Source organism: Mastigoproctus giganteus, chromosome 11, assembly GCF_048544385.1.
Source record: "Mastigoproctus giganteus isolate SK-2022 chromosome 11, ASM4854438v1, whole genome shotgun sequence".
Taxonomy (NCBI): Eukaryota; Metazoa; Arthropoda; class Arachnida; order Uropygi; family Thelyphonidae; genus Mastigoproctus; species Mastigoproctus giganteus.
The window spans coordinates 67,388,405-67,413,546 of NC_143585.1; the positions used below are offsets into that span (position 1 = coordinate 67,388,405).

At 38.4% G+C, this 25,142-nt stretch overlaps 1 protein-coding gene across 3 annotated transcripts in view; it reads right to left on the reverse strand.

Moving 5' to 3' along the window:
- LOC150078087 (stromal interaction molecule homolog) overlaps positions 1-25,142 on the reverse strand; it is a 298,210-nt gene that overhangs the window by 85,130 nt on the left and 187,938 nt on the right. For all 3 annotated transcript variants that reach the window (XM_090385520.1, XM_090385518.1, XM_090385521.1), the window contains 2 exons: positions 13,950-14,061; positions 3,223-3,338 (listed from right to left, as the gene is read on the reverse strand). In XM_090385520.1, coding sequence (XP_090241646.1) covers positions 3,223-3,338; positions 13,950-14,061 — 228 coding nt within the window. The remainder of the gene's footprint in view (positions 1-3,222; positions 3,339-13,949; positions 14,062-25,142) is intronic.

Consider the following 25,142-nt stretch of genomic DNA (forward strand, 5'->3'; position numbering starts at 1 on the left):
AATTCATATATATCATTGACAATACACCATGAGCTACACTTGCAGCCTGTCTGCACTGCTCAGAGAACTTCATATCTGCCTGCACAACCACCCCCAAGTCCCTTTCATTCTCTACCACTGTCAGTGTAGTACCACAGAGTTGATGTGTTGCTCTGGGGTTGCTGTTTCCCATGTGTAGTACTTTACATTTGTCAATGTTACACTTCATTTGCCACCTCTCGGCCCATCTGCTCAACCTTTCCAGATCCTGTTGCAGCAGCATAGTGTCAGTAGTGTCCTTGACAACCCTGCCTAACTTTGTATCGTCTGCAAACTTCGACATTAAGCTTGATATACCATCATCAATATCATTTATAAATACAGAAAACAATAATGGACCCAACACTGAGCCCTGAGGGACTCCACTAATAACATTAGTCCACAACGAGCAGTGTCCATTGATTACCACTCTCTGTCTTCTCCCCCTCAGCCACCCCTTTATCCACAGTAGCAATTTGCCTCCAATGTCACACTGCTCCAATTTGTGCAGCAGTCTTCCATGTGCAACAGTATCAAAAGCCTTTCTAAGATCCAAGTATATAATATCAAAGTTATTCCCTGCATCCAGTTCCTTTGTGACTGCATCATAGTATCCAATCAAATTAGTCAGGCAAGACTTCCCCTTAACAAAACCATGCTGTGTCCGAGCTATAACTGAAGTCTTGTCTAAATGATCCTGCAGTGCTTCTGTAACTAGTGCCTCCATTAATTTTCCTGGAACAGAAGTTAAACTCACAGGTCTATAATTACTTGTGTCAGCCTTTGATCCTCCTTTGTGAATTGGGGTCACATTTGCACATCTCCAGTCTGTGGGTACCTCCCCTGAGTCCAAGGAAGCTCTCATAATTATGGCTAAGGGTTTGCTTACTTCCTTTGCTGCCTCCTTTAATATAACTGGATAGATCCCATCCACCCCGGGTGCCTTTCTTGTGTTTATCTTCAACAATTTCTCCTCCACTTTACTCTCAGTTATTACAAGATTCTCTAGCTTACTGCTAGAGTTGAATACACCTCTGGCTTTCCCCTCGCTAAATAACTCCTCATGTGTGAATGTCGATGCAAAATATTCATTTAGTTTGTTAGCTACCTGAGCAGGATCATCAACAGTTGACCCATCGATATCAAGTGGACCAATCTGATTCATCCCCTTCCTTCTAGAGTTTACATAAGTAAAGAACTCTTTGCTATTTTTCTTTGCATCCCTTGCCAAAGACTTCTCGTAATCTGCCTTCGCCTGCCTAACCTCCTTTGTAACTTGGTTACAGACATGTTTCTTCTCTGCCATATGCCTCATCAGTTCATCTGACATCCATTTAGGCCTAAACCTTGAACAATATTTCTTAGTTGGTATGTAAAGCCTAGTAGCTTCCAAGATAAGTTCTTTGAATGCTTCCCATTTTGCATTTGCTGTTGGTAACATCATCAGTTGGTCCCACTGTATAGAATTTAAATACTGTCTCAGTCCATCGTAGTCGCCTTTACGAAAGCAATAACTCTTCTCTTTACCCCTAATGGTAGTTACCTCTTTGAGTAAATCCCACTTCAGCACACTGTGATCACTGCCACCTAGTGGTTCATTTATCTGCAGATTCTTAATGCATGAAGAATCACTGCTGATAATCAAATCAAGAGTATTCCTCCCTCTAGTTGCCTCCCGAACATGCTGATGTAGAAAACAATCATCCAATAAATCCACAAAAGCCTTGCTAGTGTGTGATTGACCAACACACAAATTCCAGTCAATATCTGGGAAATTAAAATCTCCCATTATAAGACTCTCTGATTTCCTGGCCCACTACAGTTTCTGTAGTGGGCCAGTTTTCCCTGTACAGTTTCTTATTATACTCATCAGAGTCATTAGGCCTATAGCACACTCCTACTCTCAATTTTGATCTCCCAATGCTTATGTCACACCAAACTGACTCGACACTGCACTGTCCAGCGATGTCCACTGGCTTCACTTCCTTGGATTTTATGTATTTCTTAACTAATAGCATAACCCCTCCTCCCTTCCTATCCAGTCTATCCTTTCTGTAGACGTTGTACTCCCCAAATTCCAGTTCTGCATTCCTTATATCTGTGTGACACCACGTCTCTGATATCCCAACAATATCTGCCTTTGATGTTTTGAGCAATACCTCAAATTCATCAAATTTATTTACTAAACTCCTAGCACTGGTGTACACGCAAGTATACATGCACCTATTTCTATTCTTAGCTACCCTAACACAACCCATGTGTTTACTTGTACCGCAATGACTCCCGGCAGTCTCTGAAATATCCTGCATCTTGTTTTTCAGGCTTCTGCTCATTCCAATAGAAGCAGTGCAAGAATCTCTTTCACCTCTGCCAGTGGCTACTGTTAATCTATTCGTCTTTGTCTTCCCCCAAGCTAGCAGTTTTCCGACCCACCTAACACTGCCTCGATAGCATCAGCAAATATTCTTGCACCCTTTCTATTTAAGTGTATCCCATCCCTGTAGAAGCAATCTCTCCTGTTAACAAGTACAGTCCAGGCTGAAAAAAATTCTACCCCTTGAGCCTTGCACAATCTTTCCAGGGCCGAATTGATCGACAAGGCTCTCATATCATATACTCCCTCCTATCGTGTCTGGGCAGAATTGCAGACACTTTCAAATTCAACCCTAAAATAATGGCTGCTGCTCTGACATGATCATGGTCAGAGCAGCAGCCATTATTTCATTAGAACTGTACATATCCTAACAGATGAATGACTCAGCATGCAGGCTAAGACCGTTTTGAATAACACAGAAGGCCATTTTGAATAACACTGATGCTTTGGTTCAGCAATACAAAAAATAAATACAGTTTATACAGTTTGCTATTTTCGTTATGGCGGTTATTACCAGAACCCTTTTAACAGTATTTATAAGAGCACTGCACATATTCTTAAACATTCACAGGAAGCTACATAACTTCGACAGTATGAAAAAAATTACTCCGAAATTAAAGAACACTTACTATTGTTTCAAGAATTTTTTTTATAAATCCCTTCCCCCAGAAACCATTAAATAAAATTCCTGTTTATAATTCTTTGATAAAAGTACATTTTTAAACAGTGCAATAATCAATTTAATATGTGGCACGCCATTAATTTTATTTTTGTGAGGAGAAAAAAATAGTTACAGTTGTTAAGAAATAAATTATTTGGTGCATATTTACGTTTTGGAGGCCCAAAAAGCACAACATCCATAGCCTTCAGTGCTATCTTCTGTTTATGAATGGGATCCTTTATTCCAAGACCAATGGACAAGAAATTGTTGATGTTGACAGCTAACCTACAAAATAAATGCATAGTTTTTTTCTGTGGAAGTTTTAAAAAAAAGTGAGTAAAAAGATTAACCTTCTTCAAGTCATTATAATGCTCAAAACATATCTCTTAAAAATATAGATGCATAAATGTACTACATCATGATATGAAAAATATTAACATCATATTTCATTTAATACCCATTGATTATAAACTTGATAATTTGCATTAACATGTGCAGTATGTCACCTCCTTTAAACATATAAATTAACATCATCGTGCATACAGTAAAATAATAGTGTATCTAGATATACATTAAATATCTACTACTGAACTATTATACAAAAATCAAATAACCCATCACTCAGTAATGTATGAAAATAAGCTCTCTTACCTATAAATAAACCGCTGCACAGCCTTTTTTCATCATTAATGCCACACTAGGAGAAAGTGGGCAATATTAGTGAGTTCAAGAAAATCATCAATAGAGGTATCCACACAGTGGGAGAATACCCAAGGGCAAGAGCAGGGGGTGACATACTGTATATGTTAATGCAAATTGTCAAGTTTATAATTAGTGGGTATTAAATGAAAAACTTTACAGCAACAAGCTTCTTATGGCATGAATAATGTCTGCTAAAGAAAGATATTCCACAACTGGAATCAACAAATTCTCTCCCATGATGTAAGCAAAAATTTAACTATACTATAAAATCATGGATAGGAATTGGCTAATGTCAATACTAATTCATATTGTGCTTGAGAATTTCCCATCCTGTTTTTCTTGGGAAATTTTCCCTATTCATGGATACTTCTCACAGGAATTTTTTAATTTGTTTATTTAAAGAATTAATGTACATTAGGAGTTTGAATATTTAATGAAACAGGTCATAAAAAGCTTGACAAAAATGTTCAGTGAATGTTGAAAAAAGTTAATCTTATTTAATGATAAATGTTTACACTGTTAACATTCTTCAATATAAACTTCAATTTAAAAAAAGGGTTCCTGTAAGTTGGATAGGGAGCTGAAGTTTGATTTTCTGACTGTTCAATGTTGGGGACATTCTATGAGGATATGTTTTATTGTTAGCTGCGACTGACAAAAGAAACACTGAGGAGGATTCTCTCCAATAAGCAAATGCAGGTGAGTTGGATGCCAATGACCGATGTGGAGCCTTGCTAGAATATACTTGTTCCATCATGCCTGCCACTGATCAAAACATTTTTGAAACTTTTTGTGAATGATCTCAGACAGTCCATCATGTTTGACAGGGTTTCTTGAATCAACTCAAATTTTCCCCTTTCATGTCCTATTTTAATTTTGGGAACAGTCAAAATGTGTCAGGTGAAATAAGGTGAACATGGCACAATAGGAAAGTCTGTAAATCAGAAATTGCCAGACAGCAAGTAACACATGATATGGCACATTCTCTTAGTGATGGAGCCAACTATTTCACCATTCAGAGTAGCTTATTCTCATCATTTAGAGTAGTTTATGTCTCTCAACCATTTTTAAACTTCACAGTATTAGACTGCATTAACAGTGACACCTCATGAAATGAATTCTAATAATACCATCCCTTTAGTGCCAAAAAATGCAATCAACATGCCCACATCATGTGGTGGTTAAAATCACACGTATGATTTTAACCACCATTCCTTTTTCAGCCTAGTGATCATTCTGTTTTTCCATTCAGAGCTCTGAAACTTGGTCTCCAGGTTATATTCACAGGCTGAAGTGTGATCATGTGGCTGACTTTCAAAGTTCACAAAAAAAATTTAATGCATGCACATTTTTCAAGTTTCATAATTTTCATTATACATGACAAGTGAGCAAAATAAGTGTTTAATTAAAGCAACTTTCTGCTAGACTGGTGTGTAACAATAAGTTAACACAGTGTACACATTTCAACAGATGTTACAAGCCCCACTCACAATCTTTTAGCTACTGTTATGCATTCAAAAACTATAAGATCATTCACCAAACTTTTTTGAGTAAACCTTGTTTTCCTTCAGCTACAAATATCTTAGGTGCATCTATATAGGGTGTTTCAAAATTGCAGGGAATAAATGTTGGAGCATATTCTAAAAAGTTTATTTCTGAGATATTAAATATTAATAATAAATTACAAAATAACGTGAAATGGCAAAATATTGTTATGTTCAAAATTAGGCCCTAAAAATATGACTGCATTAACAGCGCAAATAATATGTACCAGCACCAACATGAATAGTGTTTTTCTACACTATCAGAATCATATCAATTAGCATTACCATTAGTAGAGGCATACGATGCAAGAAACCAAGCTTATGCAGCATCAGCCAGAAAAAAAAAAAAAAAAAAAAAAAACCCATTTCACCCATAAATTCGTTCCAAATGCCTGCCAGCTCAGTCATAAATTTATTTAGGCTATCAACTACCCACTGGCTAAAGGCAAATTTCCGTACATCTATTCTACAACTGTCTTTCCTCAATTTGAAATGGTGCCTCCTCAGGTTCTTAATCTGAGCAAGAGGAAAAATCCCATCAGCATTCAGCTTGCTCAACCCATTCAAGCCCTTATACACCTCAATCAGATCACCCCGTAGATGCTTATTCTCCAGGTGCTGCAATTTGCAGAACTTAAGCCTTTCTTGGTAGGAGCACCCCTTTGTTACCCTCAACAATCTTGTTGCCCTTCTTTATACTCATTCTAGCGACTCTTCATCCTTCCTAAAATGAGGCTTCGAGACCTGTACACAGTGCTCTAGGTGTGGCCTGACCATTGCCTTATGCAAAGGGATAATCACCTCCCTGTCGCTAGCAAAATTCCTATATATCATTGCCAAGACTCCATGATCTGCCCTGGCAGCCCGTCTGCACTGCTCAGCAAACTTCATATTTGACTGCACAGTAACCCCCAGGTCTTTTTCACTTTCCACTTCCCTGAGTATAGTACCACACAGTTGGTGCATTTCTCTTTAGTTATAGGTACCCATAGGCAGTATTTTGCATTTTTCAATGTTAAACTTCAGTTGACTCTTCTCAGCCCACTTGCCAAACTTATCTAGATCCAGTTCCTGAGAGGACATAAATTCAAATTGAGGAAAGACTGTTGTAGGATAGATGTGCGGAAGTTTGCCTTTAGCCAGCGGGTGGTTGATTGCTGGAACAAACTTACATCTGTCGTAGAAGTTGATAGCTTAAACAGATTCATGGCAGAACTTGACAAATATTTGGAGCGAGTGGATGGGTGAAATAAGGGATTTTTTTTTTTTTTTTTTTTTTTTTGGCTGATGCTATATAAGCTTCCTTTCTTGCATCATGTGTCTTTGCTAATGCTAATGCAGTTGAAGTAGCTTACTGTCTTTACTGTCGTTAACAACCCTGCCAACCTTTGTATCATCTGCAAACTTGGACATTAAACCTGATACATTGATGAAGATATATATACCTTCATCAATATCATTGATAAATATACAAAACAACAATGAGCCCAACACCAAACCCTGGGGAACACCACTGATAACATTCGTCCACGAAGAGCAGTGTCCATCGATTACCACTCTCTGTCGTCTTCGACTCAACCATCCCTTTATCCATTGTAGCAACTTACCCTTAATGCCATACCTCTCCAATTTGTACAGCAGTCTTCCATGTGCAACAGTATATCAAAAGCTTTCCTGAAATTCAAGTATATGAAAGTGTAGTAATTATTTCTGGAATTCAGTTCCTTTGTAACCACATCATAGTATCCAATTAAATTGGTCAGGCAAGACCTCCTTTTAACCAACCCATGCTGTGTTTTAACTATTACTGCACTCTTGTCTAGATGATCCTGCAATGCTTCTTTACCCAGTGATTCCATTATTTTCCATGGAACACAAGCTAAAACAACAGGTCTATAGTTACTTGATATGATATATAATATCAAAAAATAATTTTGATATAATATATTTGGATTTCAGGAAAGCTTTTGACACTGAAGCATGGAAGACTATTGTACAAATTGGAGCAGAATGGTATTAAGGGTAAGTTGCTACAATGGATAAAAGGATGGTTAAGTGCGAGAAGACAGAGGGTGGTAATCAATGGGTGCTGTTCTTCTTGGACTAATGTTATTAGTGGAGTCCCACAGGGTTCAGTGTTAGGTCCACTGTTTTTTTGTATATTTATCAATGATATTGATGAAGGTATATCAGGCTTAATGTCGAAGTTTGCAGATTATACAAAGGTTGGCAGGGTTGTTAATGACAGTAATGGCAGTGTGCTACTGCAACAGGATCTAGATAATTTGGGCATATGGGCTAAGAAGTGGCAACTGAAGTTTAACCTTGACAAATGCAAAGTACTGCATGTGGGTAGAAGTAACCCCAGAGAAACGTACCAACTGTGTGGTACTACACTAAAGGTGGTAGAAAATGAAAAAGACCTGGGAGTAATTGTGCAGTCAGATATGAAGTTCTCTGAGCAATGCAGACAGGCTGCCAGGGCAGGTCATGGGGTTTTGTCAATGATATATAGGAATTTTGCTAGCAGGGAAAAGGAGGTGATTATCCCTCTGTATAAGGCAATGGTCAGGCCACGCCTTGAGTGCTGCGTACAGGTCTGGAGGCCTCATTTTAGGAAGGATGTAGATTTACTTGAGCGTGTACAGAGAAGGGCAACAAGATTGGAGAGGGGAATGAAGGGATCCTCTTACCAAGAGAGTCTTAAGTTCTGCAAATTGCAGTGGCTGGAGACTAGGCACCTGCGCGGTGATCTGATTGAGGTATATAAGGCCTTGAATAGGTTGAGCACTCTGAATTCTGATGGGATCCTTCCACTTGTTCAGATTATGAACCTAAGGGGGCATAAATTCAAATTAAGAAAAGACAGATGTAGAATAGATGTGCGGAAATTTGCCTTTAGCCAGCAGGTGGTTAATTGCTGGAACAAACTTCCATCTGTCGTTGTGGAAGTTGATAGGTTGAATAAATTTAAGGAGGAACTGGACAGGCATTTGGAGGAATGGTGTGTTTTTTTTTTTTTTTTTTGGCTGATGCTGCATAAGCTCATACGTTTGCTTTCTTGCATCACATGCTACTACTACTACTACTTTATTATAGGTTATAATTACTTGTGTCACCTTTTAAACTGCCTTTGTGAATCGGTGATACATTTGCACACCTCCAGTCCACGGGACCTCCCCTGAGTCCAAGAAAGCTCTCATAATTTTGGCTAAGGGTTTGCTTACTTCCTTTGCTGCCTCCTTTAATATAATTGGATAGACCCCGTCCATCCCAGGTGCCTTTTTTATGTTTAATTTTAACGATTTCTCCTCCATTTGCTCTCAGTTATTGCAAAATCATTTAGCTCGCTGTTTGAGTTTAATAAACTTCTGGCACTCCCCTCATTGAATAACTCCTCATGTGTGAATGTTGATGCACAATACCCATTCAATTTATCAGATACCCGAGCATGATCATCAATAGTCAACCCATCTATGTTAAGATTTTTTTTTTTTTTTTTTTTTTGTTAGTTGTTGGTGCATCGGCTTCTGTGCCCATAATCCACCTCCCAAGGTTTTTGCATTTTACTCTGATTTAAACCCGCGACCTTTGGGTTGCCAGGCAGGCTATGTTAAGTGTTCCAATCTGATTCATCCCTTTCATTCTAGAGAAAAACAGCAATGAGTTCTTTACACAAGTAAAGAACTCATTGCTGTTTTCCTTTGCATCCTTTGCCAAAAATTTCTCATAATCTGCCTTCGCCTGCCAAACCTCCTTTGTGACTTGATTACAGACTAGTTTATATCTGCCATAGGCTTCTATGTCACCTGATACTTTATGTGCATCGATACATTTTTTTTCACTGCCACGAACCTCGTTAATTCATCTGACATCCATTTAGGCCTAAACGTTGAACAGTATTTCTTAGTTGGAATGAAAAGCCTAGTAGTCTCCAAGATTAAGCCCCTGAAGGCTTCCCATTTAGAATTCATTGTTGGTAATATCATCAGTTGATCCCACTGTACAGAATTTAAAAACTGTCTGAGACCCTTTGTAGTCACCTTTACGAAAGCAAAAGCCCTTCCCTTTAGCCTTGATGGTACTTAAATCTTTAAGTAATTCCCACATCAGTACATTGTGATCACTGTCACCCAGTGGTTCATTTATCTGCAAATTCTTATTGCATGAATAATCACTGCTGATAATCAGATCAAGAGTATTAATCCCTCTGGTTGCCTCTTGAACATGTTGCTGTAGAAAACAATCATCCAATAAATCCACAAAAGTCTTGCTAGTGTGCTAGTGACCAACCCAGAAGTTCCAGTCAATATACGGAAAGTTAAAATCCCCCATTACAAGACACTCTGATTTACTGGCCCACTCTATTTCTCTGCACAACTGCTCATCAGATTCATTAGGCCTCTAGACTCATTACACACACCTCCTCTCATTTTTCCTTTCCCAGTGCTTATGTCACAACAAAGAGACTCAACATTGCATTGTCCACCAACATCAATTGGATGCACTTCCTCAGATTTTGTGTTTCTTAACCAACACATAACCACTCCTCCCTTCCTGTCCTGTCTATTCTTTCTGTACACATTGTACTTATATCTGTGTGACACTACGTTTCTGATATCCCAACAATATCTGCTTTTGATGTCTTAACTAGCACTTCAAGCTCATCAAATTTATTAACTATACTCCTAGTATTGGTGTACATGCAAGTACAATTTGTATACATGCACCAGTTCCACTCTTTGTTACCCTAACACAGCCCATGTATTTACTTGTTCCACTATGAGTCCCAGCAGTCCTTGAAATCTCCATTACCTTGCTTTCTAGGCTGCTGCTCATTCTAATAGAAGCAGTGCAAATATCACTTTTGCCTCTGTCTGCGGCCACTGTTAACCTTTTAGTCTGTGTATCCCCTCAATTAATCAGCTGTTGTGGCAGAATACCTACTAGCAGTATCAATGTGCCTGTTACTTCAGTTTTAGGTCCAATGAAAACTACGTGTTAACGGTATGGATTTGCAGACATATAAGTTAGCTTAAGATATAGGTCTAACTTATATGTCTGTAAATTTTTGGCACAATCTGAGGCTTTTTGCCCTGAATCTTTATTAAGTATGGATTTGTTAAACCAATAATATAGGAGACACTACAAATCTGTTTACTTTTGCTAAGTTAAGTGATATGATTTTAATTTATGGCAAGGTCTGTAGGAATTCCATGGCTGCTGTTCACAGATAAACTGAAAATTTTATAACTTAAAAATGTCTAACGTATATATCTGTAAATCTTTGACACTACAGAAGTTTTTTACCCTGGATCTTTATTAATTATGGATTTGTTAAACCAATATTATACAAAACACTACAAATCTGTTTACTTTTGCTAGATTTGCTGATATGATTTTAATTTATGGCAAGGTCTGTAGGAATTCCGTGGCTGCAGTTCACAGATATGCTGAAAATTTTCCAACTCAATGAGCAGAACCAAACTGCAAAACATTGCTACAGTGGAGAAAAACTTAAAAAAAACAAAAAAACAGGTATGCTGAAACCACTATGAGTAAATGCTTGTAGAGCAAATACTGCATGCTGTACAACTATCTCCTACCACAAGACCAGAAGATTGTCAGGTCGTATAAATGTTTCAAGTGAAAGCATATTTTTCAATCTTGTCAATCAATTTAGCTCTGGAGAAAATGCACAAGGCTCATGAGGTAGAACTTCTCAGCTTGGTCAGTGCTTGTTAACAGAAAGGACTGTTTTTACAGGGATGGGACGTACTTGAATAGAAGGTGTGCAAGAATATTTTCTGATGCTATTGAGGCAGTAATAGGTGGGTCAGAAAACTACTAGCTTGAGGAGATACACAGACTTAGAGCTTAACTAGAGCCACAGGCAGAGGGGGAAAGTGATTCTTGCACTGCTGCTATTGGTACATATGGCAGCCTAGAAAGCAAGACTTCAGGGGACTGGGACTTCAGGTCCTGCTGTGGGTCATCATGTAACAAATAAAAACAATGGCTGTATTAGGGTAACTCAGAGTAAGAACATGTGCATGTATATTTGGATGTACACTAATGCTGAGAACATTATAAATGAATTTGATGAATTTGAACTACTGATTAAGTCATCAAATGCAGGCATTGTAGGAATAACAGAAACATGGTGTCACTCATACATAAGTGATGCTGAATTTGTATAATGGGAGTACAATGTAGACAGGAAGGAAAGACAGGACAAGGGAGAGGTTATGCTCTTAGTTAAGAAACATATTAAACCTAAGGCAGTGCATCAGTTTACATAGGTGACAAGTACACTGTTGAGTCAGTTTGGTGTAATATAAGCACTGGAAAAACAAAACTGAAAGTAGAAATGTGTTATAGGCCTAATGACTGTGATAAGTTTGTTTGTTTGTTTGTTTGTTATTTGGTTTTTAGGAGCATTAGCAACTAAGGCCATATTGCTCCGGGATATGCGGTGGTCATTCCCTGACCTTTCCGCATTCTCCGTATTTGGTGGTGACGGGCTCGAACCCCGGTCTAATCAAGAAGCGTGTGCTATGCACTGCTGCTCCTTCCCACCTGGCTACGCAGACGCCGCACTGTGATAAGTATACCAAACAGCTATACAGAGAAATAGAGTGGGCCAGAAAATCAAAATGTTTCATAATGAGGGATTTTAACTTTCCAGATGTTCACTGAAATTTGTGGGTTGGTCACACACAGAGTAGCAAGACTTTTGTGGATTTCTTGAATGACTGTTTTCTACAGCAGAATGTTAGAGATGCAACAAGAATAAGCAATACTCTTGCTCTGGTTATCAGCAGTGATAACCAGATCAAGCTTAGACCTAGTAGTAGTATTAGTAGTAAAGGCAAATGATGAAAGACAGAAGGTTTATATAGCATCAGCCAAAAAAAAAAAAAAAAAATCTGCACAGTTCATCCATCCCCTCCAAGAATTTGTCTAGTTCTTCCATGAATTTATTCAACCCATCCACTTCCACGACAGATGGAAGCCTATTCCAACAATCAACCACCCTTTGCCCAGCGGGGTGGTTGATTGTTGGAACTCATTACCCATGTCTTCTGCATATCTATCCTTCAACTGTTTGTTTGTTTGTTTTGTTGGTTTTTAGGAGCATTAGCAACTAAGGCCATATTGCTCCGGGATATGCGGTGGTCATTCCTTGACCTTTCCGTATCCTCCGTATTTGGTGGTGACGGGCTCGAACTCCGGTCTAATCAAGAAGCTTGTGCTGCGCACTGCTGCTCCTTCCCACCTGGCTACGGAGGCGCCCCTATCCTTCAACCTTCCTTCCTCAACTTGAATTTATACCCTCTCATATGTGTAGTCTCAGCAAGTGGAAGAATTCCATTAATATTCAGTTTACTCAATCCATTTGTGGCTTTAGCATTAGTTGAGGCATATGATGCAAGAAAGCAAGCTTATACAGCATCAGGCAAAAAAAAAAACCTTCTCATTTCACCCATCCTGTAACTTCAAATGTTTGTCTAGTTCAGCCTTAAATTTATTTCAGCTATCAACTTCCACAACAACAAATGGAAGTCTGTTCCAGCAATCAACTACCCACTGGCTAAAGGCAAACTTCTGCACATCTATTCTACAACTGACTTTCCTCAATTTGAATCTATATCCCCTCAGGTTCTTAATCTGAGCAAGCAGAAGTATACTAGCATTAGTAGAGGCATATGATGCAACAAAGCAAGCTTATGCAGCATCAGCCAAAAAAAAAAAAAAAAAAAAAAACTTCCCATTTCACCCATCCATTTGTCAATACATTTTGATTTTTGCATTCCTAGCAGAAATAGATGGTTCACTATTGATGATCATGCTCAGGTAGCTGATAAACTGAATGAGTATTTTGTATCTACATTCACAAATGAGGAGTTATTCAAAATAGTGCCAGAAGTTTATCAAACTCAAACAGCGAGCTAAGTGATTTTGTAATAACTGAGAGCAAAGTGGAGGAGAAATTGTTGAAGTTAAACAAAAAAAAAGGCACCTGGGGTGGACGGAACCTATCCAATTATATTAAAGGAAGCAGCAAAAGAAGTCAGCAAACCCTTAGCCATAATTATGACAGCTTCCTTGGACACAGGGGAGTTCCCCATGGACTGCAGGTGTGCAAATGTGTCACCAATTTACAAAGGGGGTTCAAAAGGTGACAGAGGTAACTATAGACCTGTTAGTTTAACTTGTGTTCCGGGGAAAATAATGGAATCACTGGTTAAAGAAGCATTCCAAGATCATCTAGACAAGACTGCAGTAATAGTTAAGACACAGCATGGGTTTGTTAAAGGGAGGTCTTGTCTGACCAATTTGATTGGATACTATGATATAGTCACAAAGGAACTGAATGCCAAAAATAATTTTGATAACATATACTTGGATATGTTATCAAAAGCTCCCATAGTCAGTGGTGGATCTTAACAGAAAATGTGCATTATCGCGAAAACGGTTCATTTGCAGCCTGATGTTCACTGGGACTTTTTTGCTTATTTTAGTTTGTACTTTTCACCTTTAAATTATTGATCATCATTTTTGAAACACCCTATATATATAAAAATAGTTTGTTTGATAAATCTTCATAAACTTACATTTACAACAGTAAGTCTTACGTAATACAAACCTTGGAAGGACAGAACCATCTACATTTTTATCCTTGAAATTTTGAACATATTGAGGCAAGTCAACATAGGACACAAGCCATTCAATGGCTTCTTCCACAGTCCAGTTGTGAACTGAAAAATATAACAGAAAAGTAAATGCAAAACTATTTTATTTGAATCTGATAGGAAGATTATTAATCCTAAAATTAATTCTTTTTCTGACCTATGCTCTTGCATGAAGTTTAGCCTAGTGACTAAAAGCTATATGCACTTAAATCACATTTGCATTCATCACTATTTAAATATAAATGCTTTTTAAGGGTTCCATTTCAAATGACACAGTCAAAATGCTGCAAACAAAATGCAACGAGTTAATCAACCACTATGCAGTAAATGCCATGCTGAAGAAGATTGAGAATATAAATTCCCAATTTTTCCATCCCAATATTTATATGAATTCATAGGACCATGAAAAAGTTAGCAATCAATTACTCATTTTATTTCATTTAAAAGAAACATTACAGTATATATAATTAGAATACATTTTTTTTTTATTTAAGAATAAAAGAATTAAGAAAATATGCATAGAATGATGTATTACAAAATATACATTAATAGTAAAAGCATATAATGCAACACAGGCTTTTGCTGCACTGGCCAAGCAGGGGGAAAAAAAAAGTAGATAAAGAATATACAAATTATTTGGTTCCTTCCTCACATAGGTAACTGACCAGTTGACCTTGAATAATTCAAACTGTCGGCCTCAACTACCTGTGAGGGCAACCTTTTCCAGCAATCAATGACTCGCTGCCTAACAGTAAACTTTCTACAATCTAATCCAAACCTCCTGTAATTTGAATTTATGACCCCTAGTTCTGGAATTATTTAAAACATCTACTAATCATTTTACTAATCCCTCTCAGAGCCTTATAAACCTCAATTAGGTCTCTTTGTGCTGATTACCAAGGCTCTGTAGCCCACATGAGCTAGATACAGGGAGCCACATAATTGGAGTCCTTCCTCATGTGGTTGCTCTTTTGGGTTGAGCATGCTGAATTCTGATGGGATCTTTCCACTTGTTCAGATTACAAACCTAAGTGGGGCATAAATTCAAATTCAGAAAAGACAGATGTATAATAGATGTGCGGAAATTTGCCTTGAGCCAGCAGGTGGTTAACTGCTGGAACAAACTTCCATCTGTCGTGGAAGTTGATAGGTTAAATAAATTTAAGGAGGAACTGGACAGGCATTTGGAGGGAATTGTGTGATTTTTTTTTTTTTTGGCTGATGCTGCATAAGCTCATACACTTTCTTTCTTTCTTGCATCACATGCCACTACTACTACTACTACTTTTGCCAATCTCACCATGCGAGTTGCCCATCTTTGGAACCTTGCCAGAAACTGTCTTTTTTCAGATGAGGTCTCCATACTTGAACACAGTATTCTAAATTGCCTTATACGGTGGAAGGCAATTGTAATTACATTCAATAAATCATCGATAGGATACCATGGGCTTTCCTAGTTTGCCTGTTTACACTGCTCAGAAAAATTCATATCTACCCGTACTATAACTCTCAGGTCCCTTTCTTCCTTTACTATTTTTAATTAAACCACACCAAGTGTATAATTTATTTTGGGGTTGCTATTCCCCAAGTGTAAGACTGTGCATTTCACTGCATTAAAACATAGCTGCTTTTCTGACCATTCTTGCACACTGTTCAAGCCATCCTAAAGGGGCACTGCTTGGTACTGATCATTAACAACTCTAACAATCTTTCCATCATCTGCAAATTTTGACATCAAGCCTTCTATCCCATCATTGATGTCAATTATGAAAATCAGAAACAACAGTCATCCAAGAACTGATCCTTGGGGAACCACACTTCTGACTTTACACCACTCTAAAGAATATCCATTAATCACAATCCTCTGCCTTCTACCCTGCAGACACCCAGCAATCCATCTTAGAATTTTTCCAGTAATTCCTACATGTTCCAACTTATATAATAACCTCTCATGAGGGACTGAGTCAAATTCCTTGCTACAATCCAAATAAACTGTCAAAATTATTCCCCACACCCAGCTCATGAGTAGCTGGGTCAAAATAGCTTTCTAAGTTAGTTGAACATGATTTTCCCTTAACAAACCATTTTGTATGTTATTCAGAATTCCATATCTATCTAAATGTTCCTGGATTGCACTCTTAATCATTGATTCTAAGATTTTCCCTCTGACTCCCCCCCCCCCCCCGAAGTCCGACTAACTAGTCTGTAGTTACCAACTTCACTCTTAGAACTACCTTTATGTATTGGTGATATGCTAGCAGTTCTCCAATCCAAAGGAATCTCTCCCGAGTACAAAGATGCCCTCATAATTAACTTCAATGGTTAAATACACTCCCTTGCGACTTCCCTCAATTTCTGAGTATATGCCATCAACTCCAAGAGCCTTGCCTTTATGTTCAAAAGACTTTGAAACCATTGAATTAACAAGATAAGGCCTTTTATCTGCGATCAATAAGTTACCTGCAACTGGTACAGCGGGAATTGACAAAGTACCACAATTTATCATTAAATGTTTGAGCCCATATCTAAGTGATCCCCTCCTAGTAATTTTTAATACCATATTAAAAAGACAATTTTTCCCTCCAATATGGAATATGTATTCTGTTAAGCCACTCCCAAAAGTTTCCCAGCCAACTGAAGCCAAGCACTTTAGATCGATCTCTTGTTCCTCGTGTTTATTGACGTTCTTGAAAAAACAGTACTGAAAACTCTTACATGCACATTCTCCCTCACAGGCCTCAGAAAATTCATTATGCTTTACAAAACAGATCAACAGTTAGCTGATGACGACTACCAATGCCATCCTAGGATCGTTTGAGGAGAAAGAAGAAATGGCAATCTCATATCTTGATCTACAAGCTGCGTTCGATATTTTCCACATCCCAGCCTTGCTTAAACTCCTTCCTCAATTTGAATTTATGCCCTCTCAGGTGACCCCAGGGGCTCACATCTGGTGAGTATGGGCTTGGCAAACCCAGGGTCCTGAGCTGGATATCGTCATTCTTCTCTTTCTTGCTTTCTTGGTGATTCCCTTCTACTTCTCTCTCTCTCTCAGGGTAACACGGGAATTTTTTTTTTTTTTTTTGGCTGGTGTAGCATAAGCCTCAGGCTTCCTTGCACCTTAAGGCTAATAATAATAATAATAATAATAATAATAATTATTCTGAGCAAGAGGAAGAATCCCATCAGCATTGAGCATGCTCAAACCATTCAAGGCTTTGTACACCTCTATCAGATCACCTCGCTGGTGCCTAGTCTCCAGACACTAATTCGCAAAACTTAAGCCTTTCTTCGTAAGAGCACCATTTTGTTCCATTCACTAATCTTGTTGCCCTTCTCTGTACTCGTTCCAGCAGCTCTACATCCTTCTTGAAATGAGGCCTCCAGGCCTCCCACTCTCATTATACCTTTGCTTCCAACTAACTCACACTGCACAGATTCTATGCTGGCAAATGTTAACTACAGACTCAGCAAAAGCCCTTTTCGTGTTTAGGCTGCTTTTGATTAGAAGCATGACACCGTCAGATCTTATGACAGGGCTCAAAACAAAGTTTAAAATTGGCTTTGAAAGACTTTAGCTGTAATAAGTGTATGGAGTATAAACAAGGGCTGAGATATGGGAAAGGGAAACCTGCCTGTCACATTAGCCCAGTGCTGCATATGATATTCTGTGGATTTAGCATTAGCATAAGCACATGATGTAAGAAAGCAAGTTTATAGCACATCAGCCAAAAAAAAAAAAAAAAAAAAAAAATCCTCTTCTCATTACACCCATCCACTTGCTCCAAATGTTTGTCTAGTTCGTTCTGCCTTGAATCTATTTAAGCTATAAACTTCTACAATGACAGATGAAAGTTTGTTCCAGTTTATGTCCTCTTAGGTGATTCTTCTGAGCAAGAGAAAGAATACCATCAGTACTGAGCATATCTCAAACCATACAAGGCTTTATATGCCTCATTCAGATCACCTCACAAGTGCATAGTCTCCAGACACCGTAATTTGCAAAAATTAAGCCTTTCTTCGTAAGAGCAACCCATTGTTCCATTCTGTAATCTTGTTGCCCTTCTCTGTACTCATTCTAGCAGCTCTACATCTTTTTTTAAAATGAGGCTTCCAGACCTGTATACAGTACTCAAGGTGTGGCCTGACCATTGCCTTATACAAGGGGATAATTACCTCCTTATCTCTGCTAGAAAAATTCCTGTATATCATTGACAAGACACCATCAGCTACTCTTGCAGACTGTCTGCACTGCTCAGAAAACTTCATATTTGCCTGCACAATTACCCCCAGATGCTTTTAATTCTCTGTCATTGTCAGTGTAGTCCAACACAGTTGATACGGTTACTCTGGGGTTCATCATCTTCATCAGCCATTTTCAATCCACTGTAGGATGAAGGCCTCTCCAGCAACTTTCCAGTTCCTTCTGATTTGTGCAATGGCCATCCGTTTACTACCCACAAACTCATGAATTTCATCTGCCCATCTCCATCGTCGTCTTACAGGTTTTCTTCTAGCTCCTCTTGGGTACCATTCTGTTATTTTCTTAGTCCATCTATCATCATGTCTTCGAGCAATGTGTCCTGCCCACGACCATTTTAGTTCTTTAGTTTTGAAAAGAAAGTCCTTTACTTGAGTTTGCTGCCTAATCCATGTGCTTCTCTTTTTTATCTAAGAGTCTGATTCCCAATATAATTCATTCCATTCTTCCCTGTGTAGTTCTCAGCTTCTCTTCCATTCTTTTGGTGAGTGCCCAAGTTTCACTTCCATAAGTCATGGTGGGGAGTATAAATTGGTTTATTATTTTATGTTTCAGACAAATTGGGATATTGTTCCTCAGTATGTGACTATATTTCCTGAATGCTATCCATCCAAAATTTATTCTTCTCTTGACTTCCAGCCATTTATCATTATTACAGCCAATGACTTGTCCCAGATAAGTATATGACTCCACCTTTTCAATTACTGCTGCTTAAGTCATTATATCCCTTTCTGTGGCATACTTGTTCATTGTTACTTTTGTTTTAGCCATATTCATCTTTAGTCCAAAATCCTTACTAACTCTGCATAACTGATGAAGATTTTAATAAGTTCTCTAATTTCTTCTAATTCTTTGGGAACGTGGCTTATGACCACAATGTCATCTGCAAATCTTAAATGGTTTAGGTGCTCTCCAATCACAGTGACTCCTTTCTGCGACCAGTCTAATTTTCTGAAAGCTTCCTCAAGGGCAGCAGTAAACAACTTCGGAGCTATTGTGTCTCCTTGTCGAACTCCTTTCTCAATTTTAAATTTACTGTCTTTGTCTAGTCTAATAAAGGAGGCAGCATTCTCCAATATTTTCTTCAAAAATCATAATATAAGGGGTATCTATGCTTTGTCTTTCCAGTGCCCAAAACATTGCCTTATGCTGCATAGAGTTAAATGCCTTTTTATAATCCACAAATACCAGGCATAATGGTGTTTTATATTCATTTGCTTTCTCCATTAGCTGTGATATTACGTAAAAGTGATCCATAGTTGAGAATCCTGTCCTAAAGCCAGCTTGCTCTTTCAGTTGATTCTCATCAAGTATTCTTTCTAATCTGTTAGTAATGACCCTTGTGAACAACTTGTAGATGTGGGATAACAAGCTAATTGGTCTATAATTTTCAATTTCTGATTTATCTCCTTTCTTATGCAGCAAAACTATGATTGCATTATTCCACTGCTTAGGCATCACACCTTTTCTAATGCACTTTATGAAGAGCCTTGCCAGTTTTTGTGTTATGTCTCTTCCTCCCAATTTTAACAACTCTACAGTAACTTCATCTTCCCCTGGGGCTTTCTGTTTCTTCATTTTCTTCAATGCATGTTCTACCTCTTCAAGAAGAATATCAGGTATGTCGTATGTGTTGCTAATTTGCAATCCATCTTCCCCACTGCTGGCATCATTCCCTCGCTCCTTGTATAATTCTCTATAGTAGTCTTCTGCTATTTGAATTATGCGTTCTCTGCTGTTTATAAGTACACCATCACTATTCTTCAGTTTCAGTATTTGTCTTTCTGTATTACTGCTCATGGCTGCTGATTTAAATCCTTTGTTTTCCCTTAATGCTTGTTCACCTTTTCTTGTGTTAAATCTTCTTATGTCCTCTCTGAGTCTCTTTCTAATGGCTTTGCATAACACAGTATACTCAATTTTCTCCTTGTCAGTGTTTTTCTTGCTCTTCATTTGTCGTCTTCGGTTCATCATGACAAGTGTTTCTTGACTAATTTTTTCTTCTTTGGATTTCTTTTTACCTATAGGTTTCTTGGGCTTTATCACTTTCAGAAAGTTGTAATATTCCTCGCTGAGCAATATCTTCTGCAGATACTGCTCAGGACCAAGATTTTGGTCCTGAGCAGTCTGCTGAAGCTCAAATTTGTTCTTAAGTTCCAGTTTTTCTCCTCTTCTGCTATCTCAAAGACCTTTGTATTATTTACTCGAGTCAGTTTTTTTCCTTTCTTTTCTTACATATATATCAAGTGTTTTTTTTTTTTTTTTTTTTTGGTAGTTGTTGGTGCATCAGCTTCTGTTGCCATAATGCACCTCCCAAGGTTTTTGCAATACTTTGATCCAAGCTCGAGGCGGGATTCGAACCCACAACCTTATATATCTTTATATCTTTATTGCAGGCAGTGATTGGTTACATGATTGCCTGATGCAATAATACCCACAACAGCGACAATGCTAGGGGTTTGGGTTGCTAGGCAGGCACTTTACCCACCCGGATAGCCTGGTCGGCTATATATATCAAGTGTGCATCTTACCATTCTGTGATCACTTCCAACATTTACCTTGTAGTAGTAGTAGTAGTAGTGGCATGTGATGCAAGAGAGCAAGCATATGAGCTTATGCAGCATCAGCCAAAAAAAAAAAAAAAAAAAAACACACCATTCCCTCCAAATGCCTGTCCAGTTCCTCCTTAAATTTATTCAACCTATCAACTTCCACAACGACAGATTCAACCTATCAACTTTCACAACGGCTTTTTCATTTTCTACCACCTTAAGTGTAGTACCACACAGTTGGTATGTTTCTCTGGGGTTACTTCTACCCATATGCAGTACTTTGCATTTGTCAAGGTTAAACTTCAGTTGCCACTTCTTAGCCCATCTGCCCAAATTATCTAGATCCTGTTGCAGTAGCACACTGCCATTACTGTCATTAACAACCCTGCCAAATAATACCAAACTTCGACATTAAGCCTGATATACCTTCATCAATATCATTGATAAATATACAAAACAACAGTGGACCTAACACCGAACCCTATGGGACTCCACTAATAACATTAGTCCACGAAGAGCAGCACCCATTGATTACCACCCTCTGTCTTCTCCCACTTAACCATCCTTTTATCCATTGTAGCAACTTACCCTTAATACCATTCTGCTCCAATTCGTACAATAGTCTTCCACACGCAACAGTGTCAAAAGCTTTCCTGAAATCCAAATATAAGATATCAAAATTATTTTTTGCATCCAGTTCCTTTGTAACCACATCATAATAGCCTATTTGTCAGACAAGACTTTCCCTTAACAAACCCATGCTGTGTCTAAATTATTGCTGCAGTCTTGTCTAGATGATCCTGCAATGCATCTTTAACCAAGTGACTCCATTATTTTACCCGGAACAGAAGTTAAACTAACTGGTCTGTAATTACTCGTGTTACCGTGAGGATGAAGTTGATTTCATTAGTTGTTAATCCATTTGGGCTCTTCCATGTCCACTTTCTGTTCATCCTTTTCTTGAAAAAAAAAAGTGTTCATTACTGACATTCCTCGATATTCTGCAAATTCCACAAGTCTTTCATCTCTTTCGTCAATTCCAAAATTTCCTATAGTTCCCCTTTCTGCACTGTTTTGTCTCTTTCCAACCTTAGCATTGAAGTCCCCCACAATGATAGTGTAGTGAGTTTTCTGTTCATCTAGAAGGCTCTCAATTTCGGTGTACATTTCTTCAACTTCGTCATCATCATGGCTCGATGTTGGGGCATAAATCATTATAACCTTCATCTTAAACCTCTTAGAAATCCTGAGTAGTAGTCTTGACACCCTTGGTAATGTACGTTTGAATTCCAAAATGTTGTTTTTTATATCTTTATGGACCAGAAAGCCAACTCCACCTTCTCTCCTTTCACTGTTTCCACTGTTGACAGCAGTAACTCTGGGGTTACTGCTTCCCATACAAAATACTTTACATTTGTCAATATTAAACTTCAGTTGCCACCTCTCTGCCCAACTGCTCAACTTTTCTAGATAATGTTGCAAATTCCACAAATTTGTGGAATGACAGTAATGACACTACTGACAGTACAAATTTGTACTGTCAGTAGTGTCATTAACAACCCTGCCGACCTTCATATCATCTGCAAACTTGGACATTAAGCCTGATATACCATCATCAATATCATTAATAAATACAGAAAACAACAATGGACCCAACACTGAACACTGGGGAACTCCACTAATAACATTAGTCCACAAAGAGCAGTGTCAATTGATTGTCACTCTCTGTCTTCTCCCACTCAACTTTATCCATACCAGCAATTTGCCTCCGATGCCACACTGCTCCAATTTGTGCAGCAGTCTTCCATGTGCAACAGTATCGAAAGCCTTTCTAAAATCCAAATATATGATATCAAAATTATTCTTTGCATCCAGTTCCTTTGTGACTACATCATAGTATCCAATCAAATTGGTCAGACAAGACTTCCCCTTAACAAACTCATGTTGTGTCCGAGCTATAACTGAAGTCTTGTCTAGCTGATCCTGCAATGCTTCTTTAACCAGTGCCTCATTAATTTCCCTGGAACAGAAGTTAAACTAACAGGTCTATAATTACCTGTCTCCCTTTGATCCTCCTTTGTGGATTGGGGTCACATTTGCACATTTCCAGTCCATGGGTACCTCCCCTGAGTCCAAGGAAGCTCTCATAATTAATGGCTAAGGGTTTGCTTACTTCCTTTGCTGCCTCCTTTAATATAACTGGACAGATTCCATCCACCCCAAGTGCCATTCTTATGTTTATCTTCAACAATTTCTCCTCCACTTTACTCTCACTTATTATTACAAGATTATCTATATTACTGCCAGAGTTTAATACACCTCTAACATTCACCTCCCTAAATAACTCCTCATGTGTAAATGTAGATGCAAAATATTCATTTAGTTTGTTAGCTACCTGAGGAGGATCATCAACAGTTGAACCATCGATATCAAGTGGACCAATCTGATTCATCCCCTTCCTTCTAGAGTTTACATAAGTAAAGAACTCTTTGCTGTTTTTCTTTGCATCCTTTTCCAAAGATTTCTCGTAATTTGCCTTTGCCTGCCTAACCTCTGCTGTGACTTGGTTATAGACCAGCTTATATCTATCATGGGCTTCTGTGTCACCTCTTAATTTATATGTATCCCATTATATGTATTTGGATTTTAGAAAGGCTTTTGATACTGTTTCTCATGGAAGACTGCTGCACAAATTGGAGCAGTGTGGCATTGGAGGCAAATTGCTGCTATGGATAAAGGGATGGTTGAGTGGGAGAAGACAGAGAGTGACAACCAATCTGATTCATCCCCTTCCTTCTAGAATTTACATAAGTAAAGAACTCCTTGCTGTTTTTCTTTGCATCCTTTTCCAAAGATTTCTCGTAATTTGCCTTTGCCTGCCTAACCTCTGCTGTGACTTGGTTACAAACCAGTTTATATCTATCATAAGCTTCTGTGTGCATTTTTCCCATTCTTCCCATGCATTTTTCTTCTCTGCCAGATGTCTAATTAATTCATCTGACATCCATTTAGGCCTAAACCTTGAACAATATTTCTCAGTTGGTATGACAAGCCTAGTAGCTTCCAAGATTTTCTTAGAATGCTTCCCATTTTGAAGTTGATGTTGGTAACATCATCAGTTGGTCCCACCGTATAGAATCTAAATACTGTTTCAGACCACCCTAGTCGCCTTTACGAAAGCAAAAATCCTTCCCTTTACCACTCATGGTAGTTACCTTTTTGAGTAAATCCCACTTCAGCACACTCTGATCACTGCCACCTAGTGGTTCCTTTATCTGCAGATTCTTAATGCATGAAGAATCATTACTGATAATCAGATCAAGAGTATTAGTCCCTCTAGTTGCCTACCGAACATGCGGCTGTAGAAAACAATCATCCAATAATTCCACAAAAGCCTGGCTAGTGTGTGAGTGACCAACCCACAAATACCAGTCAATCTCTGGGAAATTAAAATCCCCCACTATAAGACATTCAGATTTACTGGCCCACTATTTCTCTACACAATTGCTTATTATACTCATCAGGCCTATAGCACACACCTACTCTCATTTTTCCTTTCCCAGTGCTTATGTCACATCAAACAGACTCAACATTGCATTGTCCACCAACGTCAATTGGATGCACTTCCTTAGATTTTATGTGTTTCTTAACTAACTGCATAACCCTCCCTCCCTTGTCTATCCTTTCTGTACTCCCCAAATTCCAATTCTGCACTGGTTATATCTGTGTGACACCACATCTCTGATTTGCGCCTCCGTAGCCAGGTGGGAAGGAGCAGCAGTGCATAGCACATGCTTCTTGATTAGACCGGGGTTCGAGCCCGTAACCACCAAATACGGAGGATGCGGAAAGGTCAGGGAATGACCACCGCATATCCCCGGAGCAATATGGCCTTAGTTGCTAATGCTCCTAAAAAAAAAAACCAAATAACAAATAACAATAATCTCTGATTTAGAAGGATATCATTGCAAGTGTTGAATTATACACAATATACAGAGAGTTGTTCTATATTTGTAACATTTCCAAGGAAAAGAGATAAAGTCTGTGCAACATTCAACCTGGAAAGAGACTAGAATGTACTCGATTTATTGTCATATAATAGGGATGACTGACCAGTAAACAATAGGCCATAAGTTTGGTGTTACAGGATGTACACAATGGAGGATTTTCTCCCAATAGTAGGAAGCAATGTGTAAGATGGCTATGCCAAATTGCCATCCTTACCAATAACCACTTTCTCTTGTTTATTTTGTTGGAAGTCGAGGGACATAGCTTTGGATCTTGCTTTATCTGGTAAAGTTTGTTGGTGCTGTTACTTTTTTTAGATCTCACCA